At 50.1% G+C, this 18,664-nt stretch overlaps 1 protein-coding gene across 2 annotated transcripts in view; it reads left to right on the top strand.

Annotated features, from left to right (window-relative positions):
- Positions 1-18,664, top strand: part of bcor (BCL6 corepressor) — a 36,501-nt gene that overhangs the window by 5,020 nt on the left and 12,817 nt on the right. The window contains exons 2-8 of one of the 2 annotated variants that reach the window (XM_030080333.1): positions 6,741-6,822; positions 7,116-10,310; positions 11,789-11,845; positions 12,424-12,589; positions 13,771-14,115; positions 15,264-15,542; positions 17,057-17,394. In XM_030080333.1, the coding sequence (XP_029936193.1) occupies positions 6,820-6,822; positions 7,116-10,310; positions 11,789-11,845; positions 12,424-12,589; positions 13,771-14,115; positions 15,264-15,542; positions 17,057-17,394 (4,383 nt within the window). In that variant the 5' untranslated portion in view covers positions 6,741-6,819. The remainder of the gene's footprint in view (positions 1-6,740; positions 6,823-7,115; positions 10,311-11,788; positions 11,846-12,423; positions 12,590-13,770; positions 14,116-15,263; positions 15,543-17,056; positions 17,395-18,664) is intronic. The other variant, XM_030080335.1, reaches the window with a different exon arrangement.

Genomic DNA, 18,664 nt, shown 5'->3' with positions numbered 1-18,664 from the left:
TCCTTTGACACCGGCAACTGTCAGTAAAGGAAAACTGTGCTCCCATTGTTTTTTTCTTTCTTTCTGTTTTCAGTCTAAAAATATGCATGAGCGTCACTTTGTTATGGGAGGATGTGAGCACTATGGACATAACTTAGCAGTCAGTGTGTCCAAATTTAATCTGAGTTTTTATCATTAATTAAGGGTTAATTTCAGGCAAAATATTAGAATATTTAGAAGCCATACCAAAAACGGGGGAAGCATTCAGGACCAGTGTTCCCCTGGTTTTGTATCCTCGGTCTGATAGTCCAATTTATCAAAAACCAGTAGGCTATCACATCAGTCGTAAAAAATTAGTCCAAAATCGGAATGCAGGGACTTGTTTTGATATTAAATGTATGTCTAGCTTATATACATGTAAAAGGGTTTATTTCAGTCGCGTCATTCAATACTGACCTCACTGTGGCCTATTGGAAGATGCATATAGGTGCAGAATAATGATGATACATCATCACCTCGCTCCCTCTAGTCTCTGCAGGCCCAGTCTTGATCAAACGTCCTCGTTTGTTTTTAGATGTCGGTGCCTCGGGCATCTTTCTGACGAAATCCCACAGACACTTGGCAGCGCAGCAGGGTGATGGCGATAGGAGTGTATTTCACCAATCCCATGTCTTCAAAGACCCAGAAATGAGTCATCTGCTCTCTGGATGGCATATTATTCTGTGCAGTGATGTAGTGGTAAATAAAAAGTCGGATATGACCTCCAGTCGGTGATCATCACAAGGCAGCAACAACCACCAGTATAAATAAATCAATTACTTTGTCAGAAATGCTTTAATACCTACAGTTTTCACTCAGAAACAAATATCTTAGTTACATTAAGTCACATAAGTCTGTTGTTATTTATTTATTTATTTATTTTTAATCAAAGTTGTATAGGCTGTTTACCTAAATAATGAGTGAACTCTGTTCCGCAAATCAAAAGGATGTGCAAACTGGATTTAGGTGTGTTTACCTCACACTGTTTCGGCACCTGTCTAAATTGACGTTCATTTAATTTACGCCTGAGCACATCGCGTTAATTAAGCCGTCTCTCTAAACACAGCATTTATCCAATGTGGGGGCAGGGTGGAGATCAGTGCTTTTATTAGAAATACTCAGCACATGAAACGCCCGCATTTCAAAGAAAAGTCAAGAAACCCCCGGTAAACGCGGGCCGGCTCATGCATGCGCGTCCCTATTACAATCGGGTCCCTTTGGAGACATAAAGGGCCATTTAGTCCTCATTTGGCCCGGGATGAATAGGGCCAGTTCAGCAGCCGTCGCCCGGTCTCTAGTGACAGCACGGGGGGCCTCACAATGTCGCCGTTGTTGACGGCCGTGCTGCCGAGGGGGGAATTGAACCGTGCACCGACTTGCATGCGGCTGTGCAGCGGCCCGGGAGGACGCAGGGGCCTTGTTTACAGCTCGGCCGCTAATAATGTGACAGCTGAAGAGCCGCCGCTGGCTCCTTCTAGGCTTTTCCGCACCCCTCCTCCCAAACACTGCTATCTCCACTCAGTTTAGTGGTGCGACTGTTCATCTGAAACTGCACTGACAATCACGTCAAATTTACCAAAACAAAACAAAACTGTTGATGGGTTGAGCCGTTTGGTTTAAACGCAGCCAACAATCATCAGTGTTAATAATTAAAAAAAAATTGAAGACATTAGGTATAGGCCTATATGCAGAGCATTCAAAGACATAAAGCACTAGGTTTTTCTCGCCTTGTGTGTCTCCCTCCTCAGTTATCACACTGTTTACCACCTTCCTCAGCTCCTCACACGCACACACGAGTGCGTGCGCGTGCGTGTATGGGGGTGGGGAGGTGACGGCCCTAAATTGCTCGCCTGTGGCTGGCTGTGTAGTTAGTGGGGGTTTTGGTCTCCGCTAATTTATCTAGAGCGTTAAAAGAGCCGTGCCTTTTCTCAGATTTGCTTCCGCTGATTTATATTTTGTTCACCGGCGCTATATGTGCTGAATTTCTTTCGTCTTGGACGCGCGCGACACACACACACACACACACACACACACACACACACACACACACACACACACACACACCGTCGCCCTGGTGTGTGTATGTGTGTGCATTTAATCCGTGTTTATCCCCACCCCACCCCCGTCGCTGCGGAGATTATCCTGCGTCACACTGCATTTTTTTAGAGCCGAGCGGAGCTCTGCGCTTCAGAGAGCCTGGCAGAGCTCCAGGGACAAAGAGCAAGAGGGCGCCTACACTCCTGCTCGGCTGTATAGCTCGGCACGGCATGTTTGAGTCCCGTATCCCCCATGCATGTCCACTTATTTTGTCGAACAAACCTGCAAAACGTGTTGTGCAACAGTAAAAGGAGTTATTGCAATGAGCGGTGCACTATAGCATGGTGTTTTTTTTTTTCTGCGGATCAGCGTCAGTCATTTTTGTAATTATCTTGCAAACAGTAAGCGGGTTGGATTGGTGTCTTGCTCAAGAGCACTTTGACAGCATACGCGGCTGTTAATAATGCAAGGTTTGAACCTGTGACTTTTTAGATAGCCTGCGGTTCATCCCTCTGACCAGCCAAGCTGCCGCGACCCTCCTCTCACACACACACACGCAAACGCTGCGCTACACAGAACGGAGAGGGTGGACAGGGTCTGCCCTGGTCGGTAGGAAATGATCATGAGCGGCGCCGGTGTTTGTTCCGCCACGTATTACGGGTCACGGAGAGTTCAAGTCGCAGTAGTCATTCACAGGAAACGAGTTTGACTCGGAGGGAAAAGTGTTTTTCTGTTTTTCCTCCCCCATCCGTCTCCCTATCTCTCTGTCTGCCTGTTTCTCTCAACTCATCAAACCTTTTGCGCCGCCTCCTCAAAAGGCGCACAAAAAGCTCCAACCTACCGACTGGACACCGGGCTATTCGCTGCTCGCCTGGTGGTTTTCGATTTAATGGTGCGAATCGGGGCTCCGCTCCAGCGGTCTGGTTTATAAACGCAGCCTCGGCTGCTGCGCTCCTCCTCCCCCCGCCTGCCTGCTCGCTGTGCCGGCCAGCGTGATGGATTGGACGGCCGTCGGGAGTTGTTTGTTGCGCAAACTATTCTTAGCTATGGATGGGCGTCAACACACTGTGCCTTTTCCTCCCCTCCTGTCCTCTCTCTCTCTCTCTCTCTCTCTCTCTCTCTCTCTCTCTCTCTGACATTGGCATAAGTGCTTTTCAGAAACGTATTGCCAAAACAGTCGCTTATAGCCTACAAAATGTAAATTCTCTCCAGTTCATATATTCACCTTATTGAGATGCCACATTAATGTGCTTTGAAAATATTGCGATGATAAGAACAATATCGTCGAATCTATCTATTATTAGCTACATTTCAACGTGCTTTATTTGGCATGGATGATCGAATAGCTGATGATGTAGATAAAGAACATCTAAATTTATCAAATAAGAGCAACAGTGATGAAATAGTCATAAAAATGTTTTAACAGTAAACATCTATTTCACAACCACGAATCCCCCCGTCGGTGTCTCTCTGACGCATTTAGAGCCTTTGAGAAGGTTACTAGGTTGAAGATGCACAGTCACCAGTGACCAATCGACCTCACAGCATTGGGTTTACCCACAGGAGGCAACGTGCGCCTGATGTCATACGTAAATTGTTTTAGGTGCAATTTTTATAAGCTGTAAATTAGAGCTTTCGGCTGCGCAGGTTACAGGCTACGTGTCGGCCTCACTCCGGGTGATGCATATTGTGCGCTGACTATTATAAACTTCGAAGGCTTAATCCCAAGCTTGACGCCGATCATCTTTCCTGGATTGCCATTAATTTCACGAAACCGCAGGTGCCTTGGCTCCACACGCAGAAAGTAGGCTACTAGGTTTGTCATTAGTGCAGTTGGCTCTGAGCTGCTGGTTTGGAGGAGGTAATGGGTCATAAGACACCACACTATCTCTCTGCCACAATGGCCTGAACAGGAACATTTCATTTCCTTTCTCACATGTGTCCCAACTTTTTTTTTTTTCTTTTTCTTCTTCTTCTTCTAAGAAAGCGGTTGTGTGACAGTTGCATTAGGCCCTATGTCTGTGTGTTTTAGGCTATTTCACAAAGATATGGACAGCCAGGCAACAGCAGTTTGTTTTTATATATGGAAACGGCCATAAACGGAGAATTTCAGCGAAGATCTGCTTTTTGTAGGCTGTAAGAGGCTTATTTTTTCTTGTTGTTCGGTCTCCAGTGAGCACGGGGTTTCGTATTCCAGTGCGAGAGTCGCTCTGTGAACTGGTTTCGCGCGTGTGTGTATGTGAGAGAGAGTGTGTGTGTGTGTGTATGTGTGTGCGTTTGAGGGAAGGGAGGGGGAGTTGCGCTGCGCATGCTACAGTGCTGGCAACTGGAAAGATTTCTCAACGATGTCTGTTCGGTCTGCAGAAACAGACATGTAGGTAAGCATGCATACACACACTCACACACACGCGCGCGCACGCAAATACACACAGGCGCGTTTCAGTTCCGTCAGATGCGGATGTTGTTGAGGCAGGCCGGGCCCCGGGGAGGGGAAGGAGGGTGGTGGGGGAGGGTTGCAGGGAGGAGCCGGACCGAGGGGCCCAGAGGAGGCTGATTAATGGGCCCTGGGTCACGGTAATAAAAGTGGCGTGCCAGCGGCGGCAGCGAGGCTCAGAGGCGTTTCTCTCAGATGATCGAGGAGCTGAGTTTCTCTGCTGCTCTCAGCACTGTCGAACACGGCCAGGCTTCACTTTTACTATATTAGGGACCTCTCTTGCGCGCTCTCTGTCCCCTCCTCTCCCCTTTCCCACCTACCTCCTACCTCATCCCCTCATTGGCTCCTCTGGCGGGGCTGCACTGCAAAAATGCACGCCTTAACAAGTCATTAACTCGAGTATTGACGTTAAAAACATATGCCAACGGGGAGTGATAATTTCACTTGATTCCTTTGCGGTTTCTCATGTTTTGAGAATTTCTTGAATCAAGTGACTGTCTTGAAATAAGACCGTAACTCTTGTATAAAGATAATGTCACTTGCGTCAAGAGAAGTTTTGTCTCTTCATGGCAGATTTTTGCTTTTGTTTTAATAAAAATAAGATTTGCTCTTTGCTATCGATAAGGATTGTACTATAGTCTGTAACTTGTTATAATTTTTTATTAGCTCTGCTTTGTTAATCATGACTTAATTACAACTCACCAAGTTATACAAGAGTAAATGGCTTGTTTGAAGATTAGACAAATGTGAAATGCATAGTTGAGCCATAACCTCAATCTATGCAGATTGCTTTTTTGAACGCTGGTTACTTTCTTAAGGTCTAGGTATTTCCCCACTTTAACAGAGTTTTAGCTTCATAAAGGCTTTCTATTTACATTGCTTAATAATTTGTGAAAACCTGCATGGTGGATTCATTCTGTTGGCTTAAAGAGTTAGCTGCCTCTTATCAGCCAGCTGACATAAGAACAGAGTAAATGTTAAAGGCAAAAGTTTAAAATGTTAAATGTTAATAAAAAATAAAAATAACTTTTTTTTTTTTTTTTTTTTTTTAACATTTCACCTTAACTTAATATAAAAGGTTTGTTGTGCTCCAGTGCTTTAAAGCAATACAAACTTAAACAAAACATTAACAAATTAAAGTGAATGTCACACACAAAAGGATCTTGGTGTTTGTTTGTCATGTCATTGAAGTCTTGTGATTTGTAAAAGCCAGCCTCTGTGGAAATCTATACAATGCACTTATTTACACAATAGTGGTATTTTCTGACTGCAAACAAAGAAAATCCTGGAATGTACAATTCCAAGATGCATGCTGGTCTCATTTTTTTTTTTTTTTCTTTTTTTCTTTCTTTTTTTTTTTTCTCTTGTTTTATACCTGTCCTGTGTTTTTGCCTTGTTGAACGAATCTTTTGTTTATTGTACAGTTTGGTTTCCTGGCTCTTTTTCTCTCTTGCATATTTTTATGCATGTATGTCTGTGTGTCTGCGTGTGTTTTTTCCTGTGTGTTTTGGTGTGAGTGTTTGTTGATCCATGGCCCTGTGTTGGCGGGCGGTAAATGGTCTCCCACCGTAGCGGTCTCTGATGTATAATCTTCCCTCGCTCCGCTGGCTGAGGCAGCCGAGAGAGCGGGTCAAGGAGGGCGCAGAAAAACCAGTGTGTGGAGAACGTGACTGAATAGACACGGCCCAACAATGCACGTCTAGCCCACTGGGTGGGCGGGAGTGGGGCCCTGGGGATGGGGGAGTTGGAGGAGGGTGCTGAGGGGTGTTGACGGATGGGAGCGGAGGGGAGGGCGGGGGGGTACACAGTGCTTTCATCTCCAGTGACTACTTCAGTAGAGTGGTGTGTATATGAGAGAGTGAGAGGAAGGGCAATGATGGCTATAGCTAGCGGCGCCATTATCTTTCCTTCTTTCATACATTTACCCCTCTCCCTCTTTGTCTCTCGCTTTCACATTTCTCCACCATATGTAATTACTATAATGCGTTGATGTCCATTAAAATCAATATTGTTTGTCAATATATTATTTAAATTTGTCTCTATGTCCCAAAAATTCAAGTGTTTGTACTAAGACTACATGTGTGGTCTTTCTTGCACTTTCTAATGTTTTAGAGCTTTTTAAAACCACCAGCCAGAGGTTTCCTTGATAGTGACATTACAGCACAGCCATGGTTCTTGTCTGTGTGTATGTGTGTGTGTGCATACACCAGAGCCAAGACACTGACTGCTAAGTGTTTGCTCGTCTCCACAGGGCAACATCTGTTCGTGATGTCGGTGCTGAGACACAGACCAACCTGGAACTAAGACAAGGGAACCACATCACACAAAACATGGCAAGTCCTCCTGCTCCTTCTCAGCTCTGTTTACAGTCATCTGTCACATGAGTCACTATTATCAGGAAATACACACATGGTCTGTTTCATTACGAGCATGCAAGCAGCTAGCTTGGAACATTATGAGACATCTATCACTTTCTATATTTGTGCTGTTTTGCAGTGGTTGTTCTGCTTAATGGTTTTACAATTGCATAATTCCAAATTGGTATTTGAAGTATCTGCTGCCTGTGATTTTAGAAGTTAGATGAATGAACTACAGCAGATTTAGAGTAATTATGTTTTTGCTGCAGGTGGATGCGAGGTTAACGCCCCTGGCAGCCATGGGGCTGGACCGAGGCACTCTGATGCATGATGGTCTTCGCCTCCACGGTGGGGTTGTCTACCCGGGAATCCGAGCGCTGCAGACTGAAAAGAGCCGTGAGGGCACAGCCCTCCCTCTTGGTTATGGCAGGGAAGGTCTCCCAGAGCTCATCTACAAGCCTGATGGCTCTCTGGACAGCCGTAAGGCCACCAATGGATACCTGGGCCTCTACAAAGGCACCCCGCCGGGCCTCCACAAACCTGTGCTGGTTCCTGGGACCGGAGCCGAAGGCCTGGGGCTGGAACGCAGAGGAGTAGGGCCTGGGGAGAAAGCATCTGAACTGAGTTTGGCAAGTGCTGGTGGTAGCTACCTTCGCTTGCCCTGGTTGAGCCCCTACCCTGAAGCAAGCATGTATCCCTTCATGGACTCATCCAAGTATGCAGCTCTGAGCATGTACAAAGCCTCTTTGCTCAGCCAGCCCAACCCCTATCTGCCCCAGCACCTGGCCTACCAGTCTCTGTGTGCAGCCCAGGGGGGCAGTGTGAACCCTGCTGCAGCCGCCTCTGCAGCAGAGAGACTCTACTATATGCCCCACTATCCTCCTTCACCCATCTCTTCTCCCCTAGTTGCGCCCCCGATGAGAATTCCTGCAGTCACAGTAGCGCCCACATCACTAGTGCATTGCCAGGACAAGGGGCTTAGTGTTGGACCCCCATTTGGGCAGCAGCTCCACCAACCTTCCCCACATCCTCAGCACCACCAGATTGCCACAGACAGGGACCGGTCCCCCAGCAGGAGCAGTAAACCTAGCAGGCCCCCCTCTAGGAAGGGCTCCAGCAACAACAACAGCAGCAGCACTAGTAGTGCTAGCAGTACCAGTGGTGGGAATAATAGCAGTCTTCCCATCGATTCTTCTCCTCATGCTTCTTCTCGCCTCCCCCAGCCTCCTCCCTCTTCTGCCCTCATTGACAGTTCCCTTGATTTACAGAGGCCAGTCCCTAGGATGGGGCAACCCCCCACCACCTCCACCTCTTCAATATCTGTCTCCTCCTCCTCCACTCAGTCCATTCCTCATCCATTCTCTGTGAGCAGCATGGCATCAGACCAGCCGTCTCCTGCGCGGCCCAGCCCCCACAAACCCAGGCCGAGAGACGGGGCACCTGAGCACCGAAGTGTGGGGAGTGAGAGGAGATCTAGCAGGTCACCTTCTAAACCTAGTTATGATCGGCCAGCTCACCAGCCCCTGCCTACCAAAGATCCAACAGAGAAACCTTTGGACCTGTCTGGGAGGATGCTGGAGTTTGGCCTGCCTCCCAATGGATTCCCTGTTAAGATGGATGCTTTGGCTCCTGGGGCGCGCTATGGACTGCCCCCCAGCCGAGAGCTCTTAAAAGAGACTCTGTCCTTGTCTCCTTCCTCCCACCCTCACTCTGTGGTCAGCAGCACTTCCTCAAAGGTCTCTGAGAGACCAGAGATGATTAGCACTTTACACTCCTCCTGGGTTGTACCCACCCCCTCCCCTTCCCATACACAGCTCAACCCAGGCTTGCCCTCCTCTCCGAGACCTAACCCAGACTTGGGCCCTCCCCAAGCCAAAGGCTCCTCTCCCTCTGTTATCAAACACAAAGGTCTGGAGAGAGTCCTCCCCCAGCAACGTAGCTCATCCTGTCCAAGGATAGGAGAGCCCAGCCTTACTGTATCATCCACTCAACACTCTGGCTCTTCTCTGGTCACCTCGAGACCTCTCTCTCCCAAGCCCAATGGTGAGTGGGCCAAACACAGCCCTAGCCAATCGGAGCATCCTCCAGTTCTGGGCCACCACAGAGAGGGAACAGAAAAGTCCCCCCAAACCTCTAAGAGAGGCGAAACAACTCCAGAGGTGTCATCATACAAGAGACCCTGTTTGGAGAACGGTCACCCTGCTGGACACCTTTACCTTCCTCAGAGTGATGCTTACTTGAACCACAGCTTGGCCTATGCCAATAGATATCTGCACTACTCCATGTCTGATGGAATGGCCCTCCACTCCCTTCCAATGGCAGGAAAAGGCCCAGTCTACCCTCACCCAGTCTTGCTGGGCAGCAATAACCTTTACCAGGCTCACCTGGCAGCCAAACACCCTTTACCCTACCACAACCTCTCAACTGGCCCCGGAGGTGAGTACCTCACCTATAACTCCCAGGAGATGGCCCATCCCTTGATGCAGCCTCACCAAGACAAACCATCAGAGAGGGGAGATACAAGTTTAAAGCACCGGGGGCAGGAGAAATCCAGGGGCCCAGCTGAGGAAAGTGGAGGCCACAAGGACCGCACTGGTGTGATAGAGAAGGGGGAAGGGACCCAAATAAAGCCTGAGAGGAACACAGGTGAGCAGGGTGGTTGTCAGAGTAAACCCCCCTCTTCATCTGCATCCTCCAGAGAGAAGATTGTCTGCATTGACCTTGTTCACTCAGACACAGATATTGAGTCGACCCCAACAGTGCACAAACAGCCTCCTCCTGTCCCCAGCATTAAGGCCAACCAAAATGAATGTTGTCATAGCAACCAAAATCAGACAAAGACTGACTTTGAGCCAAAACACCAACACCACCCTTCCCATTCTCATCCCATCCACCCCGGTCAGAACCCCACCCTCAAGCCCAACCACACTGACAGACAGCCAGAAACTCCCTTTGTGAAACCAAGGGTTTCCCAGGACACAGGCTGTCCTGGTGTGACATCTAGCCTCCCCCCAAATTCTCCTGGACAGGCTAGCTGGACAGAGGAGAGCCTTGAGGAAAAGAGCCCAAGCCCAGATCCTGGAGACCAAGACCAGAGCACCTTACGCTGTGCCCGCACATCTGGGGAGCGCAGCTCTGGCAAGGACAAAGGGGATAGGGACAGACGAGCACTTCCTCTTCCCACCCAGTGCATCGCAGATGTGGCGACGGAAGCAGAGTGTGAAAAGGTGCACAAAAGAGAGAGTGAGATGGAAGATAGCATTGTGGATCCCGAGGAGTCTCACGGGGAAGGGGACGAGGAAGAGGACGAGGGTAGGGAGGCTTCATCTAAAAGCTCTCGGAGATCCAGCCTGGCCAAGAGAATCGCTAACTCTTCAGGCTACGTTGGCGACCGCTTCAAATGTGTCACCACTGAGCTGTACGCTGATTCGAGCAAGTTGAGCCGCGAGCAAAGAGCCCTGCAGGTGAGGCCATTAATATAAGCATGTATATCGGGCTCAAAGTTGGAGTTGGGCTAGGGAGATGTCATAATGAGCAGAGGATTTACATTTTGCAGACACTTCAAACACACATTCAGTTATAAGATCCGACCCGGAATCAAACCCTAAGTGTTTCTCTAATCCAGGGCACTGTCTCTGTCTCCTTTCCACAATTTCATAAATGTCTGAAGCTCGCATGAATTTCTCATACTCCACATTCACAGCACATTTTAGAATAACACAGCTGCTGTCATGCTGCTGCCCTGTCCAAAGGCTTGTCCTCTCCCTTAGACTCTCACTGCCTCCATAAGCTGGTACAAGGCTAGTTGAAGCCCTCGACCAGGCAGCGAGTTAGTTGGAGGGCAGTTCAAAGGTTAACCAGGCCTGCCATCACTGTATGTTGATTAGGGAGCAGTCAGTGTAAAGGTTATTTCCGTGTACATGTGTGTTTGTGTGTTCGTACGTGCCTGTCTGTGTGTGACTTGCTTGGGGCTAAAGCATGTGTTAGTGCTGACTGTGCTATAGAGCCATATAGTTTGAGAGCGTGACTGTGGCAGCCTCACAGTTCACACCGCCTCGGGCTATGCTTAACCTAAAGGTGAGCCGAAAGGGAGGGGGTTGCAGTGTGCTTAAAAACCAGTGGCTGGGGTCCCCTCCTAGGTCCTCTGCATGCCCTCGCTGCTCTCCTTCCCCCCCAACCTCGTCCTGCCCAGCCTGGTTGCCGTCCAAGGTTATAACCCTCCCTGCTCCCGCCCCTCGGTTAAAAGACCAGAGCTCCTCACAGACATCACACTGCATTTCCAGACATACACACGCACACAATTACCAGCAACGTCCCCTGCAGTGTGCCATCATCATTTCAGCACCCCTCACACACACACACACACACAGTCGAGCTATTTATTTTAGGCCTGTGTCTCCGGTTCTTCTGCTTAGCGTTAAGCGCAGAAACACAAATAAACCATTTGCTATGTTACCAACTGGCTTAGAGGCAGATATGTTAATAGGTTGCATATGTCTGTCGATGTTGTGAACGCACCCCAGAAAACTGTTGTCTGTGTCACGCTTGCCGATGCAGAGTCGCCGCACAAAGCTATCAAAACCCTATTTCTGGACGTCCACGAGTTAGACGTGGAAATTTAAAGCTTAAACGAGACCGATCAAATTGAATTCAATCATGTTTAGAACCAACATATTGGTATGTGTCTTTTTTTTTTTTTTTTTTTTTTTTAATGTTGTCATTCATTCGGTTCAGAGATCATTTGATAGTTTTGATGCAATGTTATTTGACCTGTTGACTTATTTTACTGTGTGTATTTGATTGTGTGTTGCTTTGTGGGTTTGTGGCTGCCTGTTGTTGACTATGTGTAAAGATACATGTGGAGAGACATTTGAACATACATTCATGAAAAAAAGATGAAATGATGGACAGATATATTGAGCCCCCCATTCTAATTGCTTAGATGGAAGTCATATCACGAGAGGAGAGTAATATAAGTCAACCTGCAGCTAACTGGGAGGTCAGTTCTTTACATTTCTTATCACATCTACCTCTCTGACAGGCTTTCTCTCCTGTATATATCTCCGCACACTCCATTCTCTTTTTTTTCCACTCCCTCCTTTTCTCTCTCTCTCTCTCTCTCTCTCCCTGATTTTCCCTCTCTCCCTCCCTCTCTCTCTCCCTCTCTCTCTCTCTCTCTCTGCCTCAGGGCTTAGCCGTATATGTTTCCTAGCCGTGTTCATGTTTCAGGAAGGGAGATGCCAGGACTTAGGCCCCAGAGCGCATGGACTCACAGTGGCTGCAGTAGTCTAACCCATGTCTGGATGCCATGCTTGTGATTTATCTGTCTACCTCTTTGTCCTGTGTGTGCGTTTGTGTGTGTGGGTTTAATTTTTTGGCATTCGTTTTATTTTGAGACAATGTGATTTCTGATGCAATGTTTGCTTCTGTAGCTGTTGAGACCAGATTGAGGCTTAGAGAGGTGTGTGTGTGGCGTGGGCAGACGTTTGAGTGGTTTTCATGGGTTTCTCTGCATATCTGTGTGTGTGTGTCTGTGTGTGTGTGTGCGTGTGTGCGTGTGTGTGTGCGTGCACGCAGCGGGCGATGATGCGGTTCTCGGAGCTGGAGCTGAAGGAGAAGGAGGGCGGCGGTGTGTGTGTGTCTGCCTCGGCAGCGGCAGCAGGACGGGACTTGGCAGACGGCCAGCGCGGAGAGCGAGTGCTGGAACACTGCCAACACACCACCAGGCCGGGAGAGAGGGAGGGTGAGTAACCCAGCACCACACATACACACATGCACACACAATGCACGCACACACACACACACGCACCTATTCTGCAAATGAACACTCACAATGGGACACACACGCGAACAATAGGTGCGCGCACACACTCGCACGCACTTGCAGCAAACGCTCAGGCAAGACGGGGTCACTCTAAAAAAAGACGCTATCTCTTCCACACACACACACACACACACACACACACACATATGCACACACTCTTACACAAGCAAGGCAGCGCGAGCGAGAGAGAGAGAGAGAGAGGGAGAGAGAGAGGGAGTTTTATTTTCAAGAAGCCTTTTGTGCTTATCTGCGCGGAGAGACGATCGAGAGGGAGGGCAAGAGGAGAAGGAGGGGCAGAGATTGCGTGAGTGAGCGAGAGAGAGAGAGAACGGGGAGGAGGAGGAGGGGAAGCGACAGCGAGTTAGAGCGAAAGCGGGGGAGAGTTAGTGGGTGAAAGCGGATGGGAGAGCGCAACGGAAAGAGATGGGGGGGTGGGGGGGGGTTAGTTACGTTGGCTGTGAGCCCAGCTGTGTGTTGGAGCTAGGCCGGGGCTGACGTGTGAGCCTAATTATGGCATGGAGAGAGAGAGAGAGAGAGGGAGAGACGGGGTTGGAGGGGTGGGGGGGTTAAAGTCACGCTCTGTGTGGGAAGGGCGTGGTGCGGTCATGCCGGGGGGGAGGACAGAAGAGCGAGGGAGGGGGGAGGTGGGGGGGGGGGGTTGACGTGCGCAGAGAGAGAGAGAGAGTGCAGGATGTTTTCTCGCCTCTCCCCGGTGGAAGTGCGAGCGCCTGCACTGAAGCGTCGGACCGCTGGCTCGGCTCACATCAGATTAAAAAGTCTTTACCCCATCAAAGTTTTACGGCCTGTCTTTAAAGGAGAATAAAAGCTGGCTGGTGTTTAACTGGCATTCTCGCTCCGCCATCAACCCCCCCCCCCCCCCGTCCCACCCCCGTCCCACCCCCCACCTCTTGTTTCCCTGCTCTCGTTTCTTTCTGTCTGGCTGGCTGGTTGCTGGTTGGCGGCCTGTCTGTCTGCATTCTCTCACCGTCTGTCTCCCTTCCTTTCATCTTCTGTTGCTTGTTTTGCCTCGACTCCCCCCCCCACCCCCCACCACCCTCTCGACTCCCTCCCCTGTTTCCACCCGCCCCGTTCCTGCTCAGGTGTCCGGCCGGGCTACGGCAACAACAGAGTTCCAGTCCTCCAGAGGTGCGGCGGCCCGAGGGAACCCCTGTCCTCGGGGCAGGCGGCTCGAGACGGGGCCAGGCACACCGGCCAAGGAGGACTGAGGGACGGAGCCAGGAAGGTGGTGAGGGAGGCTGAAGGAGGGCTTTGTGCGCCCCCCACCTTGGCACCGGCAAACGGGTACCTCCAGGAGAGGGCCGTCCCCGGCTCGGGGCCCGCCAGGAAACGCCCCCTCGGCCTCAAGGCGGAGGAGGAGGACGACCGGGAGAGGGAGGAAGGCGACAGGGCGCCCCACCCAGAGAAAAGAGCCAAGATTTCTGCTGGTGAGAAATTTCTCGAACACGCCTCATCACCCGTATCCCGGTCCTGTTTGCTCAATCCATCTCCTCCCACTCTCTTCATCTGGCTTTCGGCGCATCTCTCGCTCTCATCCCACTCTTTGTCCCTTTGCCCCTGACGTCGCGCCACGCTCCGTCTCATCCCTCGTTGTTTCTTTTTTTTTTTTTATCCTCCCATTCCCTTCTCATCGCCCCTTTCTTCCCAATCAATTCCACCTTAAACCTTCTCTGTCACAACCCCCGTTCTTTGTTTCTCCCCCCCCCCTCATCGCCGACCCCCGTCTCCGTCCCATCTCTCTCTCTGTGTGGCAGCCAGCTCAGAGGAGAGAAGTGTTTAATCCTGCCTTTGAGCGCGAGTGCGAGAGAGAAGCGAGGGAGAGGGACAGCCATTCTCTCTCTCTCTCTCTCTCTCTCTCTTCTTTCAGCTCTGCCGTTCCTCTGCTGCGCTTACCCACCCTCTTCAAAGCTGCTCTTTTCTTCCCTTTTCATCTCCTTTCTTTCTTCCCTCATCTGTTTGGGTTTCTTTTTTTTTCTTTTTTTTTTTTTCTTTTTTTTTTTTTTTGGCATGAGGTATCGCTTTTGCTCTCCCCGGCACTGGCAGACAAGGCGAATAGCCGTCCCCTGTGAATTAGGGGGGAAACTCTCCCTCTGCTTCTCCAGTCTTTCTTTGTTTCTCTACCCGACTCTTGACTTCTCTCCCCTTTTCCTCCTCACTCTCTGCCTGTTTTAAATCCCGCTCCCTGCTTCTGTTGCCCGTGTGCGTGCGTGTTTAATGTAAGGCTTAGAGGAGGTTTTACAAGCCATCAGTATGTAGTGGTTAATGCCCTTTGTTCTGTGTGCTCAGTTGTGTCTTCAGGGCTGCGAGAGTGTGTGTGTGTGTGTGTGTGTGTACATAGCTGTGCAAGAGAAGGCGAGAACATTGTCGGGTGAAAACCTCACAACTCCAAAATATCACAATAGATTTCTGCATTTTTTTTTCCAGCGGGTTTCGAAAGAGTTTGGTAACACGAAATCACGAAATCCTTGAACTGAAATTAAAACGTTCAAAATGGGAGTTAACAAGGTTTTCACGTGACAGTGTGTCGCCGAGCAAAAAGACGAGGCGGTGCAACTAACGTCCGCTTTATCTCTAGACGAGCGCGAGCTACCTTGTCCCGATGAGGAGGACGACGACGACGAGGTGAGGAAGCTCAAAGTCTGCATCGAGCTGAAGGGACTGCGGCTCAGCAAGCCCACGGCCGGCGCGGCGTCCCCCGACGGGCCAGAACTCATCAAGCAGGAGCGCGTGTGGCCCCAGGCGCGCTATCCAGCCCCGGCTCTCAGCCCGCGGGACCGCAAAGTCAGGGCCGGCGACCTGGAGGCGCAGAGAGCCGAGGTCAACAGGAAGTGGGCCTGCGAGAAGCTACTTAACGGTGAGAGAAACCACCGCTGTCGAAATGGGTTCAGCTGGGGTGACGGAAGTCTATCTTTGGCTCACGTTTCGCTTTCTTGTTTATCAGCCTGCGTTTAGGGGTTTTCCCAGATGGTTTGGCGGTGGGGGCGAGGGGTGGAAGTGAGGTAGAGGATACTTCCTCCTGCCAGGGGAACAGCCAGGGGACGCACAGAGGGGACCTGGGGACCGAACCGGCTGTTAAAGAGCTCCTCCCCTGTGGTTAGGACTTTTTGTTCAGCTGGTGTACGCCGGGCTCGGAGAGAACGATGAAAAAGCGAGCGGGGGAAGTGGCTGGTGGAGATATATGTGGGCAGGTGTACTGTGACTAATGTGTGATCAATGATTTTTTTCCCCTCAAGGCCAGTCAAAGAGAGAGAGCAGAGAGGCAGGGGGGAGAGGGGGGGGGGGACTGATTAAAACCAGGGCTTTCCCTTATTCATGTGCCCAAACCGAGGCTGAGGGAGGCAGAGACGAAGAGGAAGAAATAAAGAGCAGGAGGGAGATTAAAGGAAGTGAGTAAAGCAGGGAGATTTTGGTTTTATGTTCCCGCGGAAACCACAGGAGTTGATTGGCAGACACTTTTATTTTTTGCTCTCACCTTTTTAGATGACATCACCCTAGCAACAGCCCTGTTGTTATAATGAACCTTGGTGTTCCTGCGTGTGTGTGTGCGCACACATGTGTGTGTCAGGACCGTTTTTTTTTTTTTTTTTTTCCTTCTGGATTCCAGTTATTGGATAAAGTGAACTCATCTCTATTCAAAATTTCCTGTTCTAGAAGTATTCTTCCCGCAAGAAGAGTCGTGTCGTGAATAGAGAGTGTTTATTTGAGCAGTAGTAGATAATTGTTGTATATTTCAATTTCCTCCTCACCGCTTGTCAGCGCAGGACTGTTTAAACACAGCATGGATTTAATTAACATTTCATAGTAAAAATCAGATTATAATACCATGAAACCTAGGTCGCAGCATTCCCGAGTAGTTTGAAAGGATAGCCTCACAATATTTAAAAAAAAAAAAAAAAAAAAATCTGTGGAGGAAATGTGCATTGCCGTCATGCCATTAATTAAACGCCATTTTGACATTGTGGTTTCAAGGGCAATTTACTATTTCTCGTGTAAATATGTGCCGTTTGAGGCTGAAACCAGACAGTGCCACACTTGTTTAAGGAGATTACTCATAGCAGTGTCCTTGCTGCAGTGAGCGAGCGAGCGAGCGCGCACGAGTGTCTGTGTGGGTGTGTTTGCCGGCGTTGTGCGCGCGTGTACGTGCATGTGAGCGAGCGTGCGTGCGTGTGTGCATGAGTGATTTTTTTTTTTTTCCCCCTCCTGCACGCTGCGCTCCCAGACAGCGCTGTGTGCTCATTAATAAACCAACAGAGGGTGAGAGATGGCCTTGCAATACCTTCCCATCCTCCCCTTCCTTCCGCTGTGCTCTCACACTGTCAGCCGCTCACTCTGCCTCCCTCTCCCTCTCCCCTCCGTCTCCTGCTCCAGGAGTGCCGCCCGCCCCCGTCCTCGCCCCCGGCCAGCTGAAGGACAGAGCGCCCCCGCCAGGCTCCATCTCAGGTGACCGGGGTCCCGGCAAGGAGCTCAGGCGGGGCCCCCCCTCCCCGGCCCCAGAAGCGTCCGTGGGAGACTCCCCTCCCCTCAAGTCCCGTCGCCATAGTGACACGGACAAACCCAAGGGCAAGCGGCCGTGCAAGACCAAACACACCAGCCAGAGGGAGCGGGAGAGGGAGAGGGAGCGGGAGAGGGAGAAGAGGAAAGAGGCCACACCTAACGGGCCCAGCCAGCGCTGCGCCGCTGATCTGGGATCGGCTGAAGACGACAAGGTGAGTGCCAATAGGGTGTCTGGATGTTTTGCAGCAGCCGAGTTGGTTTCTGTATGCCTGTCGGCGCCTCTGATTATGCAGCTGGGAGAGTGAGCGAGAGAGAGAGAGAGAGGGAGGGAGGGAGAGAGAGAGAGAGAGAGAGAGAGAGAGAGAGAGAGAGAGAGAGAGAGAGAGAGCGAGTGAGCGAGGAAGGAAGTATGTTTACAATGTTTAGAGGGCTGCTGGAGCTTTGACCTCCCCGTGCCCTTAGCGGCTCCCTGCGGAGCCCCTGTGTGCGTGTGAGTGTTTGTCTCCAGCCTTAATTGTTGAATGTGTGTCCTCTGTGTTATTTTGTGTCGCTGCGTGCCAGCGCCGTGAGTGTCTGCGTGTTTGCGAGCATTCTTTACATAACGAGAAACCCCTGGAGCAATTACACATTTTGCTCGGCGGTGGTGGTGGTGGTGAGCGCGCGCGCGCGCGCACACACGCCGCCACGCACTCTCTCACACTCCTTAACTCACCCAGTGTGGAATGTGGCAGCCGTGGTCGAGTGTCTGAAGCTCCGGAGTTCAAAAGGGAAAAAGAAAAAATGAGCATGGGGAAAAAGTGAGGGTGTGCGGGAGGGAGGGAGGGGAGGTGTGGGGGCGGTTGTTTTTCCGCCCGCGCTGCTCTCCTCCCTCGCTCCGCTGACAGCTGCTCCGACACGGAATTCCACTGAGGAGGCACGCACACACACACACGCACGCACGCATGCATGCACGCACAGCGCCGGCTCCCTTTCTCGCGTGTTTCGCTCGGGGACCTGTGTTGGTTTAGCGCTTAAAGAGAAGTGACGTGCCAACCTGCAGTGTTTGGGCTGTGGAGCGGCTGATGTGTGAGGTGTGAGCACGTATTATTATTATTATTATTATTATTATTATTATTGCTATTTCACATACATCGTTCATAAGTTATCATACATCCATACATGTACGTTATGCGTCTTTTTAGACTCACTTATGCGAATAGTTTATTCCCAGGTGTATGTCAGACGCATGTTAAGTTTTATGACGATAAGGGACATGAATTGAAGGTTCATTTTGCGCCATAAGAATGTAAACTGTCGGGTTAGGCCGTTTAAGACTCAATCACAAAAATTACGTGCTGATGTCACGTTTTCTGTCAGTAAAATCAGAGGGAACGCAACGCGGAAGGTTCCCTCACCGCTTCTGTCATCATTTATTTAAAAAAAAAAAAAAAAAAAAAAAACATCACCAGACCTTGGCTCCACTCCCAAATGTAATCGGGTGGG

This window comes from Myripristis murdjan, chromosome 21, assembly GCF_902150065.1.
Source record: "Myripristis murdjan chromosome 21, fMyrMur1.1, whole genome shotgun sequence".
NCBI lineage: Eukaryota > Metazoa > Chordata > Actinopteri > Holocentriformes > Holocentridae > Myripristis > Myripristis murdjan.
Note: the sequence above shows the minus strand (reverse complement) of the source record. Positions and strands in the feature narration are given on the sequence as shown.